The sequence below is a fragment of the Tetrao urogallus genome (genome assembly GCF_951394365.1).
Source record: "Tetrao urogallus genome assembly, chromosome: Z".
NCBI classification, from domain to species: Eukaryota; Metazoa; Chordata; class Aves; order Galliformes; family Phasianidae; genus Tetrao; species Tetrao urogallus.
The window spans coordinates 24448705-24464878 of NC_136816.1; the positions used below are offsets into that span (position 1 = coordinate 24448705).

The 16174-nt window shown below is 38.5% G+C and overlaps 1 protein-coding gene across 1 annotated transcript in view; it reads right to left on the reverse strand.

Moving 5' to 3' along the window:
• Positions 1–12603, reverse strand: part of SLC27A6 (solute carrier family 27 member 6) — a gene marked incomplete at both ends in the record, with an annotated part of 37323 nt that extends 24720 nt beyond the window's left edge. Inside the window, 2 exons of the mRNA XM_079548530.1 lie at positions 2779–2985; positions 12087–12603. Of these exons, the coding sequence (XP_079404656.1) occupies positions 2779–2985; positions 12087–12603 (724 nt within the window). The remainder of the gene's footprint in view (positions 1–2778; positions 2986–12086) is intronic.
• Between the last annotated feature and the right edge of the window lie 3571 nt (positions 12604–16174).

The window sequence follows — 16174 nt, forward strand, 5'->3', positions numbered from 1 at the left end:
AATTATGCTCTTCTCAAGGAGATTCTTGATTTTCAGTACAGAATATCTGTGCTGAATTTGACTTATACAAGTGGTCACTGTGAACAAGTACTCTGGTACTTGCTATTTTGAATGGGGGATGCGATCTTACTCAATATGTGTTCTCTAGTACATGCAAAAATTTCAGACTTAGTCTTCTTGACTAATAAAAAATACAACTATTTAAATTTCAAAAAATGTAGTGGATCTGTGAAAGCTTTATCACTTCTTCTACTGAAGCTACTTTATTTTGAAAACTAACTAGAGCTGTTAAGTGGAAGCATAATCTACGGAGATTCTAGTTAACAGTTATTTCAAAACTCATCACAAAAAAGAAAATGCAGTAAATCCATGATGTCAACCAAAAAGGAATTCCAGTGGAATAGGTTGCCCAGGGAGCTTGTGGGGTCTCCACCCTCGGAGATCTTCAAAAGCTGCCTCAGGTATGGTCCTGAGCTGGTGTGTGTCTGTGCTTTAACAGAGGGGTTCAGCCAGATAACCTCAGGAGGCCCTGGCAACTTAAGCTGTTCTGTGATTTTGAGACTCTATGAAATGCTCTGGAGAGTCTTGAGTTTTTTCTTTCTGCTGCTACGAACAGCTGACTACAGGCTGTGCTAGACAGTACTTACTTTAAAGTATCCTAACAGCCAGTAATTTTATACTAAACACTAGACTCTTGCATTATCAAAAGTGCTTAAATGTTGACTTACTTTATATTAAAAGAAGGTATCCCAGACTCCTCAAGCTAAATAAATCTTATCCTTCTAATTAGTCTTATCCTTCTAATTACACTGCACAGGAATAAAAAAAATGCAATGTAAACTAATATAATAAACACAGGTATCCCATAATATCCTTCTCTCCAAATTGGAAAAATATGGATCAGATGGATGGGCTGTTCAATGGATGAAGAACTGGTTGCAGGATCAAGTTCAGACGTGGTGGCCGATGTCTCAATGTCTGAATGGAGATCAGTGATGAGTGGTGTTGCATAGCGGTCAGTGATGGGACTGATACTTTTTAATATCTTCATCAATGACGTGGACAGGGGAGTCAAGTGCACCCTCAGCACATTTGCTGATGACACCAAGGTGTGGGATGCAGTTGAAGCATCAGAGGGACAGGATGCCATCCACAGGGACCTAGACAGGCTTGAGTATTGGGCCCATGTGAACCTCATGAGGTTCAACAAAACCAAATACAAGGTCTTGCGCTTGGGTTGAGACAACATCCACTACCAATACAACCTAGGAGATGAAAGCATTGAGTGCAGCCCTGCCAAAAAAAGACCTGGGGATACTGGTGGATGGCAAGCTGGACATAAACCAGCCAATATGCCCTTGCCACCCAAAAAATCCAACCAAATCCTGGGCTGCATCAAAGGAAGTGTGGCCAACAGGGCAAGGTAGGAGATCCTGCCCCTCACTCTGTGCTGATGAGGCCTTGCCTGGAGTATTGTGTCCAGATGGGGAGCCCTCCACACAGGAGAGACATAAATCTGTTGGAACACATCTAGAGGAGGGCCACAAAAATTATCCCAGGGATGGAGCACCTTTCCCACAAGGACAGCCTGAAAGACCTGGGGCTGTCCAGCTTGCAGAAGAGAAGGCTCTGAGGTGACCTAGTGACCTTTCAATATCTGAAGGGGAGCTATAGGAAAGAAGGGGACAGACTCTTTAGCAGGGTCCAAGGACAAGGTGAAATAGTTTCAAGTTTAAAGAGGAGAGATTTAGTTAAGTTACAAAGAAAAAGTCTTTTACAGGGAGGGTGGTGAGGCACTGAAACAGGTTGCCCGGAGATGTGGTTGATGCCCCATCCCTGGAGACTGTCAAGGCGAAGGTGGATCAAGGCCTGGCAAGCTAATCTGGCTGTGCATGTGCATGTTCTTTGCGAAGGATTTGGACTAGATGACCTTTAAAAGTCTTTTCCAACTCAAAGTATTCTATTCTTCTATGATATGTGTTAGTGTTACTATAGTGTTATTATACAGCTGACATCTGGACATTTTGAGCTTTTTAATTTTTTTACTCCAGACCAACATTTTTACTTTTTAGATCTTCTCCTGAAGCAGAAATAAATATACTAAATAATTATCTATATGAAGGAAAAAAATAACATAACAAAAAAAAAAAAAACAACACCCATAAAATAAATCTTTAATTCCTCCTGTAGCTAAAACTGAATGAGAATGCCAACCTGCTTATTTTAGCAACATCATGCTCCTTTTCAAGTCACTAAACAGTTGTTTGTGGGGTTTTTTTTTGTTGTTTTGTTTTGTTTTGTTTTGTTTTCAGCCTTAGCTTCTTAGCTGCTGGACAACTGGTATTAAATTTAGCCATCTGTTTCTACACTAAAAGTCTAATAACTTAATCCTATTTTCAGTCAATACATAGAGCTCGACTTAATGAAGAAAAAATGTCTATTTGCTTGTTTTTTAAAGTTCTGGGTACAGTGTTAGGATGTTAACTGTAAAAACAGGGAAAAACATTTTATAAACATCTCAGCAGTTAACTAGGTAGCAAAGCTTCTCTCACAGTATTTGTACAATCTAGCAAATAAAAAAAAAGAAAAAGCACATAATGCTTTAAATGTAAGTATTCATCAGTAAGAAGAATGCTTATTTCCCAACAAAATGATATGAAATATGACATTCTATTATAAAAAGATTAATCAAAAGATGAGAGCGTCAAAAAAAAAAAAAAAAATCAAGCTTGTAGATGACAGCTTTAAGAAAATATAATCTCTTTAGCATACTTGTACCTGTTGTTCCTGAAGTAAATATATATAAAACGGAAGATTTGAGGTTACTGGCAGAGCGTCGACTAACTGGAACAGGGTCTTCGGATGCAGCCTCCATTTTGCCTAAAAGGCTATGCACACTTGGAAAAGTGGAATCCTTGGACATTACCCAAACACTGATGTCTTTCGGGAGGTTAGGAAGAATTTCTTCTAAAGTTCCAAGCAAGTCTTAAAATTTAATATAAAATAATGTTAGTTAGATTACGTCTCCAAAAAGTAAATGCAACAAAGATACAATTCCCCTGAAAGTTTTAATTTTTTTAACAGGAAGAGAAATTTTATTCATCTTCATTGATGTAAATACATAAAATAGTGATGAGCTGGACTGGAAATTGAATGAAAACAGGATCTAAAATAATAAGAGTGCTGCTAACTCCACAGGGTCTAATTGTCATCTAGCTCTTACAGCAAAATGGTGGTCCTTGATTACCAGCTCCTGCTCTCCTGCTTACCACTGCATTTTTTACAACTCTTTCTCATTGTTAAGAATAGAAAGCGGCATCATTAAGCTTTGAATAAAAGATGAATAAGTATTAAAGGTGAATGGTAAACATATACACAGCCAACAGTTACAGTGCAGGTTTCCCTGGATGTCCTCAACAACAATCTCTTGAATAGAGGCTCTTTTTCTCAAAAACACAGATGTGATTCAAATGAGAGGGGAGGGTGGGGGGGGAAGAAAAAAAAAAAAAAAAGATTAAAAGAAAAAAAAAAAAAAGGAAGAAGAGAAGGAAAAAAAAAGCAAAGTATCATGTGTATGGACACATGAATTTCAGAGAATAGAAATATGATACGGCCCTGTGGCTTATTCAGACACTTCCAAAAAATGTGTCCATTTCTGTGGTTCTTCAACTTAATCTTCACCTGAGTCTAATTTTAGGTATCAAACACATTATTTTTTGTAACTACACATTCATTCATTCACAAATAACACTCCTATTAGCTTTTACCTGAGTTTAAATGCAAACTCACTTTTATAAAATAAAATCAGCAATGCAGATAAGATGTTTTTTGCTTAAGCAGGAAAGAAACTGAGAGTTTCCCAGTTTAGTCCCAGATTAAATAGAAAAAAATAGATTAAATAGAAAAAATTTGAACAGAGGCCAATTCCTAATAAATTTAGTATTTATATTTTTAAGCATTTTTCAATCAATTTGAATATCAGAATATCAAACAGATATTAAAGTACTAATCCAGCAAATTTCTTAGGTGTAGGAACAGTCATACTGCTTTCAGTATAACCATTCATATATTTACACTTAAGTGCATTACTGGACCTCAGCCTACATAATCAATCTTGTAAATATCCCCGTGGATATAAACGTATGTTATTATCTCAGGTTTTATAAATGAATAAATGAATAAAGTTGAAATGACTCACCCAGAACCTCATAGTAAAGCACTGCCAGAGCCAGCGTTTGAACTCCTTATGCCAACCCCAAGCTCATTTTGCAAATACAAAATACGAGTTATCATCAGTAAAACTCTTTTGCATATACTGTACACCATAACAGTGCAAGATATTTAATCATTCAAAAAAAATATTTTCCTCTTGACAGACTATTTTATATGTTTTAGTGAATGACACTTCTATTACCTTAACAGAGATACAGCCTCCCATTCCCATGGGAATGCCTTACATGAATGCCTTACAAACCTGAAGATGACACAGAATGGCTTCTGTATGTTTTGTAAATCTTTAGCAAGTATATCTGATGGGGTTGTGACATAATCATTTTTGCATCCTAACTTCCTTCACTGTAGAGTTATTTCAAGAAGATATCATCCAAATAATAATGAAAATCTAAAAGAGCACTCTATTTGAATAATTTGAGTACAGTCCCCTTTCACTCACTATACATAGAACACAGTAATGAGAAAGAAAAGTCATTTTAAGCACAGCAGTGTGGACTGAAGGAAATCTTACACAGTGAAAATTCAGGTTCTCTCAACAGTAATTCCCCTTTGCTGTCACATTATAAAATTAGGGCATATTTTTCTATTCATAAATAAATATTAAAGCACAACAGCAGTATTTCTAATGATTAACAGTTGTTAATAAACCAAGGAGGACTAAATGACTATGTTGCTTCCAAATATACTGGTAGTTGCAGGTACAGGTTAGATTAAAAGAAATAAAAGTGTATTCGAAGTGGCTGGAGCTCAATTTCTGTTCTCAAAAATAGTCAAAGAGTACAAAATCCATAACAGTTTATTGACTGTACTGGCATAGGCACCAATTATTGTGCTGGCAGAGATGTTAAGGACAGTTAAGAATTGTTCATTGTTAACATTAAGGATTTCTCAATTTCCACAACTCCTAGTAATTACACATACCAAACTCAGCTGGCCACATTGTATCGTCAGTATGGTGTACAGATACTAAGCACTCAATAGGAGTTACTAAGTAAAATCTTCCTGTATAACTGAGCATGTAGCTGTAAATGAAATTTTTCCTTTGGTTGAATTACTGTCATGGTTTCATGATTTTTGTTATTAATGTTCCACATCACAACATCGTGCAAAGCACTGGGAGTTAAAGAGTCAATCCCTCGCTTCCTTGGACCACCAATTTTCTCAATACCTGACTCTCAGAAGAGAAGAACTACATATCCCAGAGGACTTTGAGCTCAGAGCAGAAGATAAAGCTGGCAAGTCATGGGACTCACTCTCTCTGTCGCTGCCTGGCAGTGTGTAGCATTTCTCCTTCAGTTCAGAGTAAGGCGTTCAGTTTTGGACCCTCTCTCTCTCTCTCTCTCTCCCCCATTATGAGCCTCAATTCCAATTATGTGTTGTATTATACTGTATTATCTTCCATTCTGATATCCTATTTAGTACATTAACTTTCCTGCTCAGATCATTGCCGCTGTTCTTAGGCCCATCTCCCAGTCATTCTCCTCTCCCCTGCCCCTTTCCCAGGTTTTGGATCTGTAGGTTCCCTGCCCTGTTAGTGACAGTACAGGGCTGAACCAGCCTGTAAAATACCAACATCCTCCCGTCCTCTTTTCTGGGCCAGTGGACCTGCGGGCCTGCTCTCCCAGTCACACACAGATCTACAGATAACTCCGTAACAATTACAAACCATCTTCTTGCAAAATGCCCGCAGAAAACAAACACAACTGCAAACCAGAAAACAGTATCTCTGTTTATAAGTAATGCAGGTACCAAAGAGGCCATTACTGAATTTCTTCATTTTCCATAGCTAGATTCATTACTTCTTGAGTTATTTGTAATTGTTCTGTCTTCCATGTTTTTGACAGTAATAAAAATGAAGGTGTAACACTGGCCTATTGCTGTTCTCTCTGCAGAAGATATTTTTGCTTAGAAGTATATAATAAAAAAGAAAAATTCACAAATATTTCTGATATGTTTTTCTTGTTTTCTTTTGGTTTTTGTTTTTTGCTTTTTTTTATTTAATTCAGAAATTCCAGATAAGGTGTGTGCACCTAGTTCTTTAAGTGTTTGAGAAATAAGAAATACAGAAAAGAAAAAAAAAAGGATTTCTCTCTAATTTCTTTTTTTTTCTTTTCCTTTCTTTATTTGAGGAAAGGAAATGGTAATTACTAATATCAACTTCATGTGTATATTCATTTAATATTAAAGAATAACAGAAGGGAATAACTCCCTTTTAGTAGAGTGAAATATTTTTACTCTAAATAATTAAGATCCAACTTCAGAATAGAAACGCATGCTGTTTCTCAGCTCATACAACGAAGGACTGTTTCTGTTGTACAATAACTGGCTATTTTTTTTAACTATTATTGAACATTAGATTTAGATCTGTGGGTAAATTATACAACAGAACAGCATTTTTCTTTTTTGTTTAGGAACCGATTACTTGGAGCAATATGTGAACATTTGTAATGATAAACGCAGGGTAATTTAAAATCGCAGCTTTCAAAGTGGCAGAAACATAAAGTTACTTCTGGAACAGGAATGAACAAGGGGTATTGGAAGACTGAACTCTCAGCTGTGCTAAGGCATTTCCAGAGAATAATTCAGATGACAGTCAACTCGTGTTGTTCCATGAACAGAGAATTTACATGCCTGATCTTGCATAGAGCTCACTGGTCCTTACATATCATCTTGTCCTTGTGCCAAAAATAAACAGCCTGCTTAGAGAAACTACTACATTTCAATATTTCTAGAGGTACCTGGCACGTGTAATTAACCACATAGTAAAGAAATGATAGTAAAGCAATTCAGCTATTCATATCTGTGGTTTTCAAGTACTTTTTGGCTCTGTAAACTATGAAATTTTGATCAGGTTTTGGTTTTTTGTTTTAGAAGAAATGACTTTATCTAATGTTTTGCAATATAGACAGCAGCTCTGTGTGCACTGTTTACACAGTTAGTATATGAATATTCACCATTGCTACCTTTTCCACTGAAGAAAAAAAAAGATTAAAGATGTGTCAAAATGAATGTGCTTCTCCAAATATTTTTTTCCTTTTTTAGCAAATCATTGTTTAGCAAAAATGCTCATGAAACTGTGTTACGTTAAGTTCACATGCATATATAAATAAACATCTTTTGAGGCTCTTTTAAGAAAGAAAGGAAACACACTTTGGTTATAAGCAACTGTCCTAGACTGCAAGATGTACAAAAGGTTTTTTATATTATTTCCTAGGAAAGAAACAATGTGGCCTATTGGCAAACAGACAAGAGTCCTACACTGATGAAAGGAATAAATCAGATTATGAGATAGACTTGCATTGAACAAGAAGTTACTCAGTAAGCAAGCTGTATCAAATTGTTCTTACATAAATTTGATGAGCACCCTGACTCAGTAAACTATGGCAAGTCCAAACTGTTTCCCACACTGTCTGGCATCAGAAAAATTACTGTTACCTGTACCTGATTGCCAAGTGACTCCTTGTACTCAGTGTCTATTCTCACTAAGTAGTAAAAACAGAAATTTCAAGTCAGTTGCAGATCAGGACCAGTGATGGAATCTTGAAGTGCCACTGTAGGCAGAAAATATTCAGTGGGCACAATCTTCCCATCAAAGGATATCTTGGGACAAAGACAAAGGTTGAAATAAAACAAATGCTCAAAGAGATACAGCGTCAAATAGAACTGTTAAGAGTGTCTTCTGGCAGGTCCGCTATGCTTTCCTTGTCCTGTATGTTCAGGTCCAGATACCTTTGATCACTTATTTCAAAGTTCAGAAAAGATAAATTCTTACAAAATTCTTTTTTTTTTTTTTTTTTTGTACCCAATGACTTGCACATGAAAGATGACACTGCTATTTTTACATAATAATAATTAAAAAATACATCAAATATTTTCTTTACTCATTTTTGGCAGGATGTAGACACATTTCTGTCTGAACTTTACCTCTATCAGCATAAATCGTGGTTCTGAGCTCAAATAACTGACAAAAAGAGTTCGATTACTGCACAAAGCACTACCGATGCCTAAAGAGTAAAGGACTCTGGCCAGGAAAAAGCTGCACTTTGCACAGCTGAGAGATATCGTTCCGAATGGCAGAATCACAGAATGGATGAGATTAGAAGGTACTGACTGTCGGAGGTCATCTTGGTCCAACACAGTCATGGTTTTGCTTAAACACAATCATTTAAGAGCAGCTGCCCAAGCACATACACACAGCATGTAGTCTTTGCTGTCAGGGCTGTTGTAACACAATCCTTTCACAGCAAAATCCTTGAATCAGAAGTATTGATGGCAAGCAAGGCTCAGCTGAACTCTTTCCAGTAAGAGTGTGCTATAAATGCACTAATGAATTCTGTTTGTATCTTTCGGGTGAGTCACTAGATTATGACTGTTTTTTTATGGTACTGCTTTTATACAGCTGAGATAAAATATGTTTCTTGTTCAAGTAAGACTTCAATTAATAGAAATATTCCCTACAAAGACCACAGTGCCTTAAAAGTTAAAGCATAACTCAGTATCTTAATTCTGTTTGTACTCATAATATTTAAATAAATAAGGGTGACAGAATCTGGCAATAAATGTAGTCAGAATAAGCACCTTTTAGCAGATCAGATTCCCAGTAAACTGACAATTTGATAGGCAGAAGGCATACAGATTCCTTTTTCTCCTTCACAAGTTCTTTACCTACCTACCTCTCGGACAATTGCTGCCTTATTAAAAACACAGTTTCAAGCTTCTGACTCTTAAAACAAGTATTCTCCAGAATGTGAGTGGTGATAGAAAGTTTCTGAAGATGGAAGACTGAAAAAGTTAGATAAGAAATAAAAGCAAGAGCTAAAGATCCCAAAGTCATTGAAATGCTTTTGAAAAGACAGCAAATGAAAACAGCTAAAGAAAAATTTGTTCTGAACTACAATGCCAAGTGGAAATACTAGAAAGGAACATAAGGTATATATACTGGCAAAACAGAATCTGCATGTGCCTTACATGCAAGGCAATTCTAAAGGGAATAAACTAAGTTACTAGGTGTTGCAGGCAACAACAAATTGTGCTAAATAAACCAAAAGAACACTGCTATTCTGCAAAAAATACCACTTGCTAGAGATACTCATTTCACATAAGAAACCAACAAGAAGGAGACACTTCGCAGCTCTTCTAGCATATGAGAAGAATCAAAGCTTCAGGTATTCTGCAAACTTCCTGCAACTAAATCAAAATGAAACCCCAAAACATCAGTTCTACTAGAAAACTTGAATCCAAAGTCAGAAATAGCAGAGAGATTATCACAGTATTGTCAGACAAGAACAAGACCTGGCTGCAAATGCTGAAGGAAAGATTATACTAAAACCACAGCCTCTGAAAAATTTGCAGACAGAAAAGACGACTTAGGAGTACAAAGTCCACAAATTAGAGTGATCTTGCAAGAAGCAACGTGAAAGGCATGGAAGAAAATGTAACCATAAATACCACCCAGACTATCTGGGGAGAAAGTTAAAGCATACTGAAAAAAAATGACGAGATATACCAAAAGAAGAAATAAGATGCAATTGCCACACACAGAGATTTGTCAACCAACACAGAGATTTGTCAACCAACGCAGAGATTTGTCAATAAACAATTGATCTGTGGGTAGTGATGCAGATATCAACAGAAAGTTGGAGGTCCACTGTCACAGAAATGAAATTTAATTGGATTTAAATGCAGATTGAGATTTAAATCCAGATTTAATGTGCCACTAACAAGCACAAATTTCAAGAGAAAATTTGGTCCTGCTGAGCACAGACAGTTAATGACCAAAATGTGACAGGACAATTTCCACTGTGCTGCAGTGTTAACTAGATCAAAGGTAATTCAAAGTACTGAAAATACAGCTTTGTAACTCTTGAAATGGAATTTTTAACACAAGCTGGTACACGAGTGTTTTTAGTATATGCCTTTTGCAGTAGAATATCCAATTTAGTATGCTGAGAAAAACTCAGGTCGTACCTACTGATAAGGCAGTAACCCTTGAAACACAAATACTGGATGAAAAGATGTTAATACACCCCTGAGAATTTATCTAATCAACTATGCAAATGCATTGTTAAATACTGACCTGCAATTTTTATAAATATTAAGGAGCACAATGTGTGATAGCAGTGTATGATCCAACCTTTTGTTTCGAGTGACATGAATCAGCCCTTACTGCCTCTGAACAGCGTGTTAACCCTAAACTTGAAAACACAGATCTCTTTGCAGAGGCTGCTTCTCCATATGACATGGCCAGCAAACTAAGCAGGGCTTCAGCTTTTTTCACAGAGATGGGCAAAAAGAGCTCCTAAATCCCAAAGAATTATGTAAAATCTTGTACCTCGAGGGTCTGAGGAATTGAACACAGAGACCCACGAAAATGTAAGAATACCATCACATAAAAGACCAACTCAGACAGTAGTTTGTAGGTATAACCTATTTACACATGGCTTTTCTATGAGCTGAGATGGAGACTTAAAAAATAATCACAGACAGTGCTCAAGAACTGCCTTAAGATTAAACCAGTTCCTCAGTCTAATGACTTAAAAGCACATATTTAAGAGACTGTGTTAAACGAGCTATTCTTTTAATTAAGTAAGAAGGCAACATTTAAAACTGACAGATCAGAAACACTGTCACCATATGCTTTGGGATTATATTTAAGTTTCATTTGTTTAGTTATTAAGTACACCTTTACTCTTAAACCAGCATAGGCATACAATTGGAACTACATAGTAATTTTAAAGTATGTAAGGGAAAAATATTAAATGCAACCATGAAAGCAGAAATTTTCAGTAGCAGCATAGAGCAGACAGAAGGAAATTTATACCAGTTAGGTCTCATGAATGCAAAGCCCTGCAAACTTTGTTAACAGGAACAAGACAAGAAGATGTGAAATAGACATAAGGCATTTGAAATAATTTGAAACATTTGAAATAATAATTTTAGAGAGGCAGAATGAAGCCAACATTTCAAATTTTGAACTATCCTCCTTCACCCAGTGAGTCACAGTTCTACATGATCCTTTGGTATTGTGGGTTTCACCAAGAGTTGATCAAAAAGGTAGAGGTGCTCAGGAGCCCAATTTTAGGTTATATCTCTCTGGCTTTGATTTATAGATCTCTATAACTGGGTCTTAACTGCAATAATAAAATGCACAGTATATCTACATGAAGTTTTTGAATTATTTTTAAGTATATAATAAAAAAACGTACTGGAAAAACACAAAAGACACTGTTATCACCTAATGAAACACAGCGATCTCTTCTATAATCTTCTACTTACAAGGTAAGTTGGTTATTGTAAATCAACCTTCTGCATGCTGCACCTATAAAGTAAAACTCCCAGTTCTAGACTCTGGGAAACAGGCTTAGCTTTGTGAATAGATGTAAAGAAGAATCTGCATAGCTCATAGCTATGGTACAAACTTTCCGGTTTTAGCTACTACAAGAATGGTAGAACAGTTCAGGAAAATAAAATTCATTACTTAATAATGTAACATAAAAATTGACTGTTTCAAACAGTGGGAAACTATTCTCATTAGCTCATTTTAATGTTCTCTGAGACATATTGGGTAATTTTTGAAGTAACTAAACATTTGGAACAAGCTACGTGCAGATGTTGCAAACTTTTCTGTAACGAATACCATCAAGAACAGGTTAAATCCATGCCCCCAGAGCATGGATATACTTCATTTATGTGACTTAAGCTTTATCCCGAAGCCCTGAAGCTGGAAAGCCGCAGATTTCTTTCATTCCGTGAACATCTCAAACTTTGGTTTTCACTGAAGGAGCTGAAAGGACATACGGTGGAAAAATGTGACATTGAAAGCTTTAGACATATAAATCATCTGAATACTCTACCTGCTCCCACAATCAATATCTTGGGTTCACAGCTAGTGAGACAGTGCAGGAGAGACCTGGAGCGGACATTGAAGTTGAGGAAAGCCACCACGCATCCGAGCTTGGCCAGTCCAAACCACACGTGGATGAAGTCGGGCTCGTTGCCCATCAGCAGGGCCACCGTGTCACCCTTCTTCAGAGTGCCGTGGTGAAGGAAAACCTGCGCTACCCTGTTACTGCGCCTGTCCACATCCCGGTACGAGAGCACCTTCCCGTCATAGATGAGGAATGCTTTGCGGGGCTGCTTCTCAGCCAGCTTCACAAACTTGTCCAGCACGGTGACAACCTTCCCTCTCTGCCTGTAGCTCTCCACTCTCAGCCCATAAAGCAGCACCTTCAGCAAGTATCTCAGATCAGCCCAGAAGTAGGGGAAGAGAAGTTTCTGGATGAGATGCAAGGAGGCAATGCCGGCCGCAACGCCCGGTAACCAGGAGGGAAGAAGCATTGGGAACGGAGAGAGGTCGTCCCAGGAACGCATTTCCTTACAGCACACGGCGCGGCACCCGGCGAGCAGCCTGCCGGGGCGCAGTCTGAGAGGAAACCCACCGGCAAGCACCCGCCTCAGCCTCGGCCGCGCCCGGAGCCGCCGGCCAGCCGCAGCCAGCTCCGCACTTGGCGGAATGCAAGCACCGCGGAGAGAGGCGAGGTCGGGGGGGCGGTAGCTCAGCACCTTCAGCCTTCCCCTCCCTCCTCGGGACTCCCGGCGCCGCGCCGAGCCGCTGAAGAGGCGGCGGGGGCCGCTCCCTGAGCCGGTTGCATAAGGCGCGGGCCGTCTCACTCCACCCCGCGCTCACATCGCGGCGGCGGGAGGACGAGCAGCTGTTGCGCATGGTGCTGGCAGAGCAAACGGAGCCTTGCCCCAGGCGGGCGTGCCGTGCTGTGCCGTCCTTTCCTGTGGCTGTTCGGTCCTGGGATGTCCTTACGCTTCCACTCTGCCGAGGCGTCCAGCTGGACTTGGGGTACACAGCCTTGACACCAGCACAGCATGGGCCCTGCCATGTCTTCAAGAAGTTTTGAACAGAGGAGACCAGCACCACTACCGTGGTCCCAGAAATGTGCTTGTGACTGTCACACAGAAATGGCAGGCTGGGTCAGGGCTGTGGGTCAGTGTACTATGCCACAGGCTGTTTGGGGTGAAGGCAGCAAAGTTGTGAAGAAGGGTCTGGAGCACAAGTCTTGGGAGCAGCAGCTTGAGGGAACTGGGATTCTTCACTCTGGGAAATAGGAGGTTCAGGGGAGGCTTTATCGCTCTGTACAGCTAGCTACCTGAAAGGAGATTATGGCAAGGTGGAGGTTGGACTCTGCTTTCAGATGACAGTGATAGAATGAGAGCTAGTGGCCTCGTGATCTACCAGAAGAAGCTCAGGTTGTATAGTAGGAAAAACTTCTTCTCAGAAAGAGCAGTAAAGTATTGGAACAGGGTGCCCAGGGAGATAGTGGAGTCAGCATCACTGCAGCTGTTCAAGAAATGTGTAGATGTGGTACTGAAGAACATGGTTAGCAGGCATGGTGGTGACCGGTTGGCAGTTGGACCTTAGAAGTGTTTTCCAACCTTAGTGATTCCACGATTCTTTAAGAAACATCGCTGGCAAAAAGCTGTCAGCACCTGGACACAATGTTGGTACCTCTTCTCTTGTGGCCTGTTAGTGCAGACATACCAGCATGCTGGTATGATGGAACCGCACCTCCACTGTGGTTGTACATGGTGAAGCATCAAACTTGGTGTCTGTGTACTTCAAAGCAGCTGAATTTACAGTCATACGGGCCATGAAAGGCGGAGGTCATTTTTTGGATGACACATTTTTTGTACTGGAGCTTGCTGCAAACAATTTCAGCATGCCTTGCGCATACTGACAAAAATTCAGAGGTACTTATTTTAAAACTGTGTATTACATACAGTTTTTAGCACTGTGTAAATGCACTCCAGAATAATTCTGACTTTAATAAAGTCATAAAACCATAGGTACTGGTTGACAGCATGAATTCTACAGTTTGAGTTCGTTTTCCACGCCACCTCCAGTTCTGATAACATCACAGGTCTGCCTGTTTGTTCAGTGCACAATCTATCAGTGAAGCTCAAAATTCCATCTCGTAACGGTACTTTTTGATATTCTTTGTCTTGCCCTTAAGAACAAGGCCAGATGAGGTGTGAATGCATAGACATATCTTTGTCATATGCATGCTGTCTGGACAGCTATCAGAAGCAAGTTAAAGCAAATGAAATTGCTCAGAACTAGATTACAAATTGATTTCATGTCTCTGTAATGGCTGTAGCGGTAGTAGGCTGGCAGTCTCATATAAGTAGTAATGTACCTTGCTTGTAAGGTAATAAAAGTTGCAGTAGCTAATACGTAATTGATAGAGATAAATACAGAATGGGCTGTGAATAAGAAAGATGTGTTTTAAATATACTGTGCTGTGAACTAAATCAGACAGGCAGGTGAGCAGAAGTCACTAAGGTGACTAACTAATGGCTAGCACATGACCAAATATATTAATCATAAGAATAGAAAGAATTATGGAATCATAGAGTGGCTTGGGTTGGAAGTGCTACTATTCCCAAGGAACTGAAATGATAAGCAAGATTCTAATATAAAGCCAGTGATACTTTTAAATTTGTAGTTTTGAAGGAAAGGTCTGGTTCTGCAGCTTCTCAATTGTACCAGTTCCTCTCAACTGTGCATAGAAATCCAATCCACTGTATTCATTATCCAAGTTTCCTTGTAAAGGTAATATTAATTGCCTTTCAGAGGGAAAGGGGAAATTTAAATACTGTATCTGTTGATTTTCAAGAGTTTTATAATTTGTTATAAAATCAAGCAACTGCAGGCAAGAAATTTCAGTAAACAGTTAAAGAGTTACAGAATTTAGGCAAGTAATATTGAAAATGCTTTTGGTCCCTGCCTGTGCCAGAATTCCTGTGTAATATTGGATTAATTTCTTAAACTCTCCACCAGCTGGTGATTTAGCCAAGCTGTATGTGTGATCTTAGACTTTAAGATCCTCTTAGACTCCTGATTCATTGGTAAACCAAACAACTGTAGATTAAGACATTTGGAGCCATGCTTTAAATCAGGCTTATCCAGCCCATATTCCCAAGTGGGTCTGGTCAGACAGTAATGCAGCCCTGCAGGATTGTAAAGATTGTAAAGACTGTAAAGATCGCTTTCTGTTTTGATTAAGAAATTTGAGAACAGATTTCAAGGGTTTTTTTTTAAATCTTTTTTTTTTCTTGTGTATATTTACAACTACTTTCAGTCAACATAAATGTGCTGCTTGCAGATTTTCAATTGGATTGTATACAGTTGCAGTCAGCCATTTAACTCTAAGAAAAAATTGATCATATCTCTTTACTAGACCTTCTTTTTTTTTTTTTTTTTTTTTAACCTATCCTACCTAAGAAGAGTATCTTTTGCTTTGCAATGGAAATGCAGAAATGCAGATAAAGCAAAGGCATGTCATTGAATTCCTCCATGCGGAAAGAATGGTACCTACTAACATTCACTGATGTTTGCTGAACATGTATAGAGCCCAAACAGTGAATGTGAGAACAGCAAGGCTGTGGGTGGTGTTTGTGCAGTGGTGACACTGACCTTGGGCACCTCCACTGGCGCAGATTACAAGAGTATGTCACATAGACTCTTGTTCATCACTGGTGAAAGTACCTAGTTCATTGTGGTGACTATGTTGAAAAATAGTATCTGATGGTTGAGAGTTTGCTGTATCAAATAGTGTCATTCTGCTCTTTGAATCTGTTGTAGTTTCCATGGAAATAAATAGGAGGCATGGCTCTCAGAGCAAACTATGTGTTTCTGTAAAATAGTTAAGAATAGCAGTGAAGATAAAGTTTCCAGAATGCATTGATCAATGAGTGCAACATATATTAATGACTTTAAAGGGAAATAAATAGAAGCCAATTTGCACTGAATCTGCACTGCAATCTTGGAAAAAATTGTGTGTTAGTTTGTGATTAAAACTATTAACATAGCACATACTTCCAAGTCGTTGATTTGCATTGTGAAGAAATACTAATTAAGGCTAATCAAAAA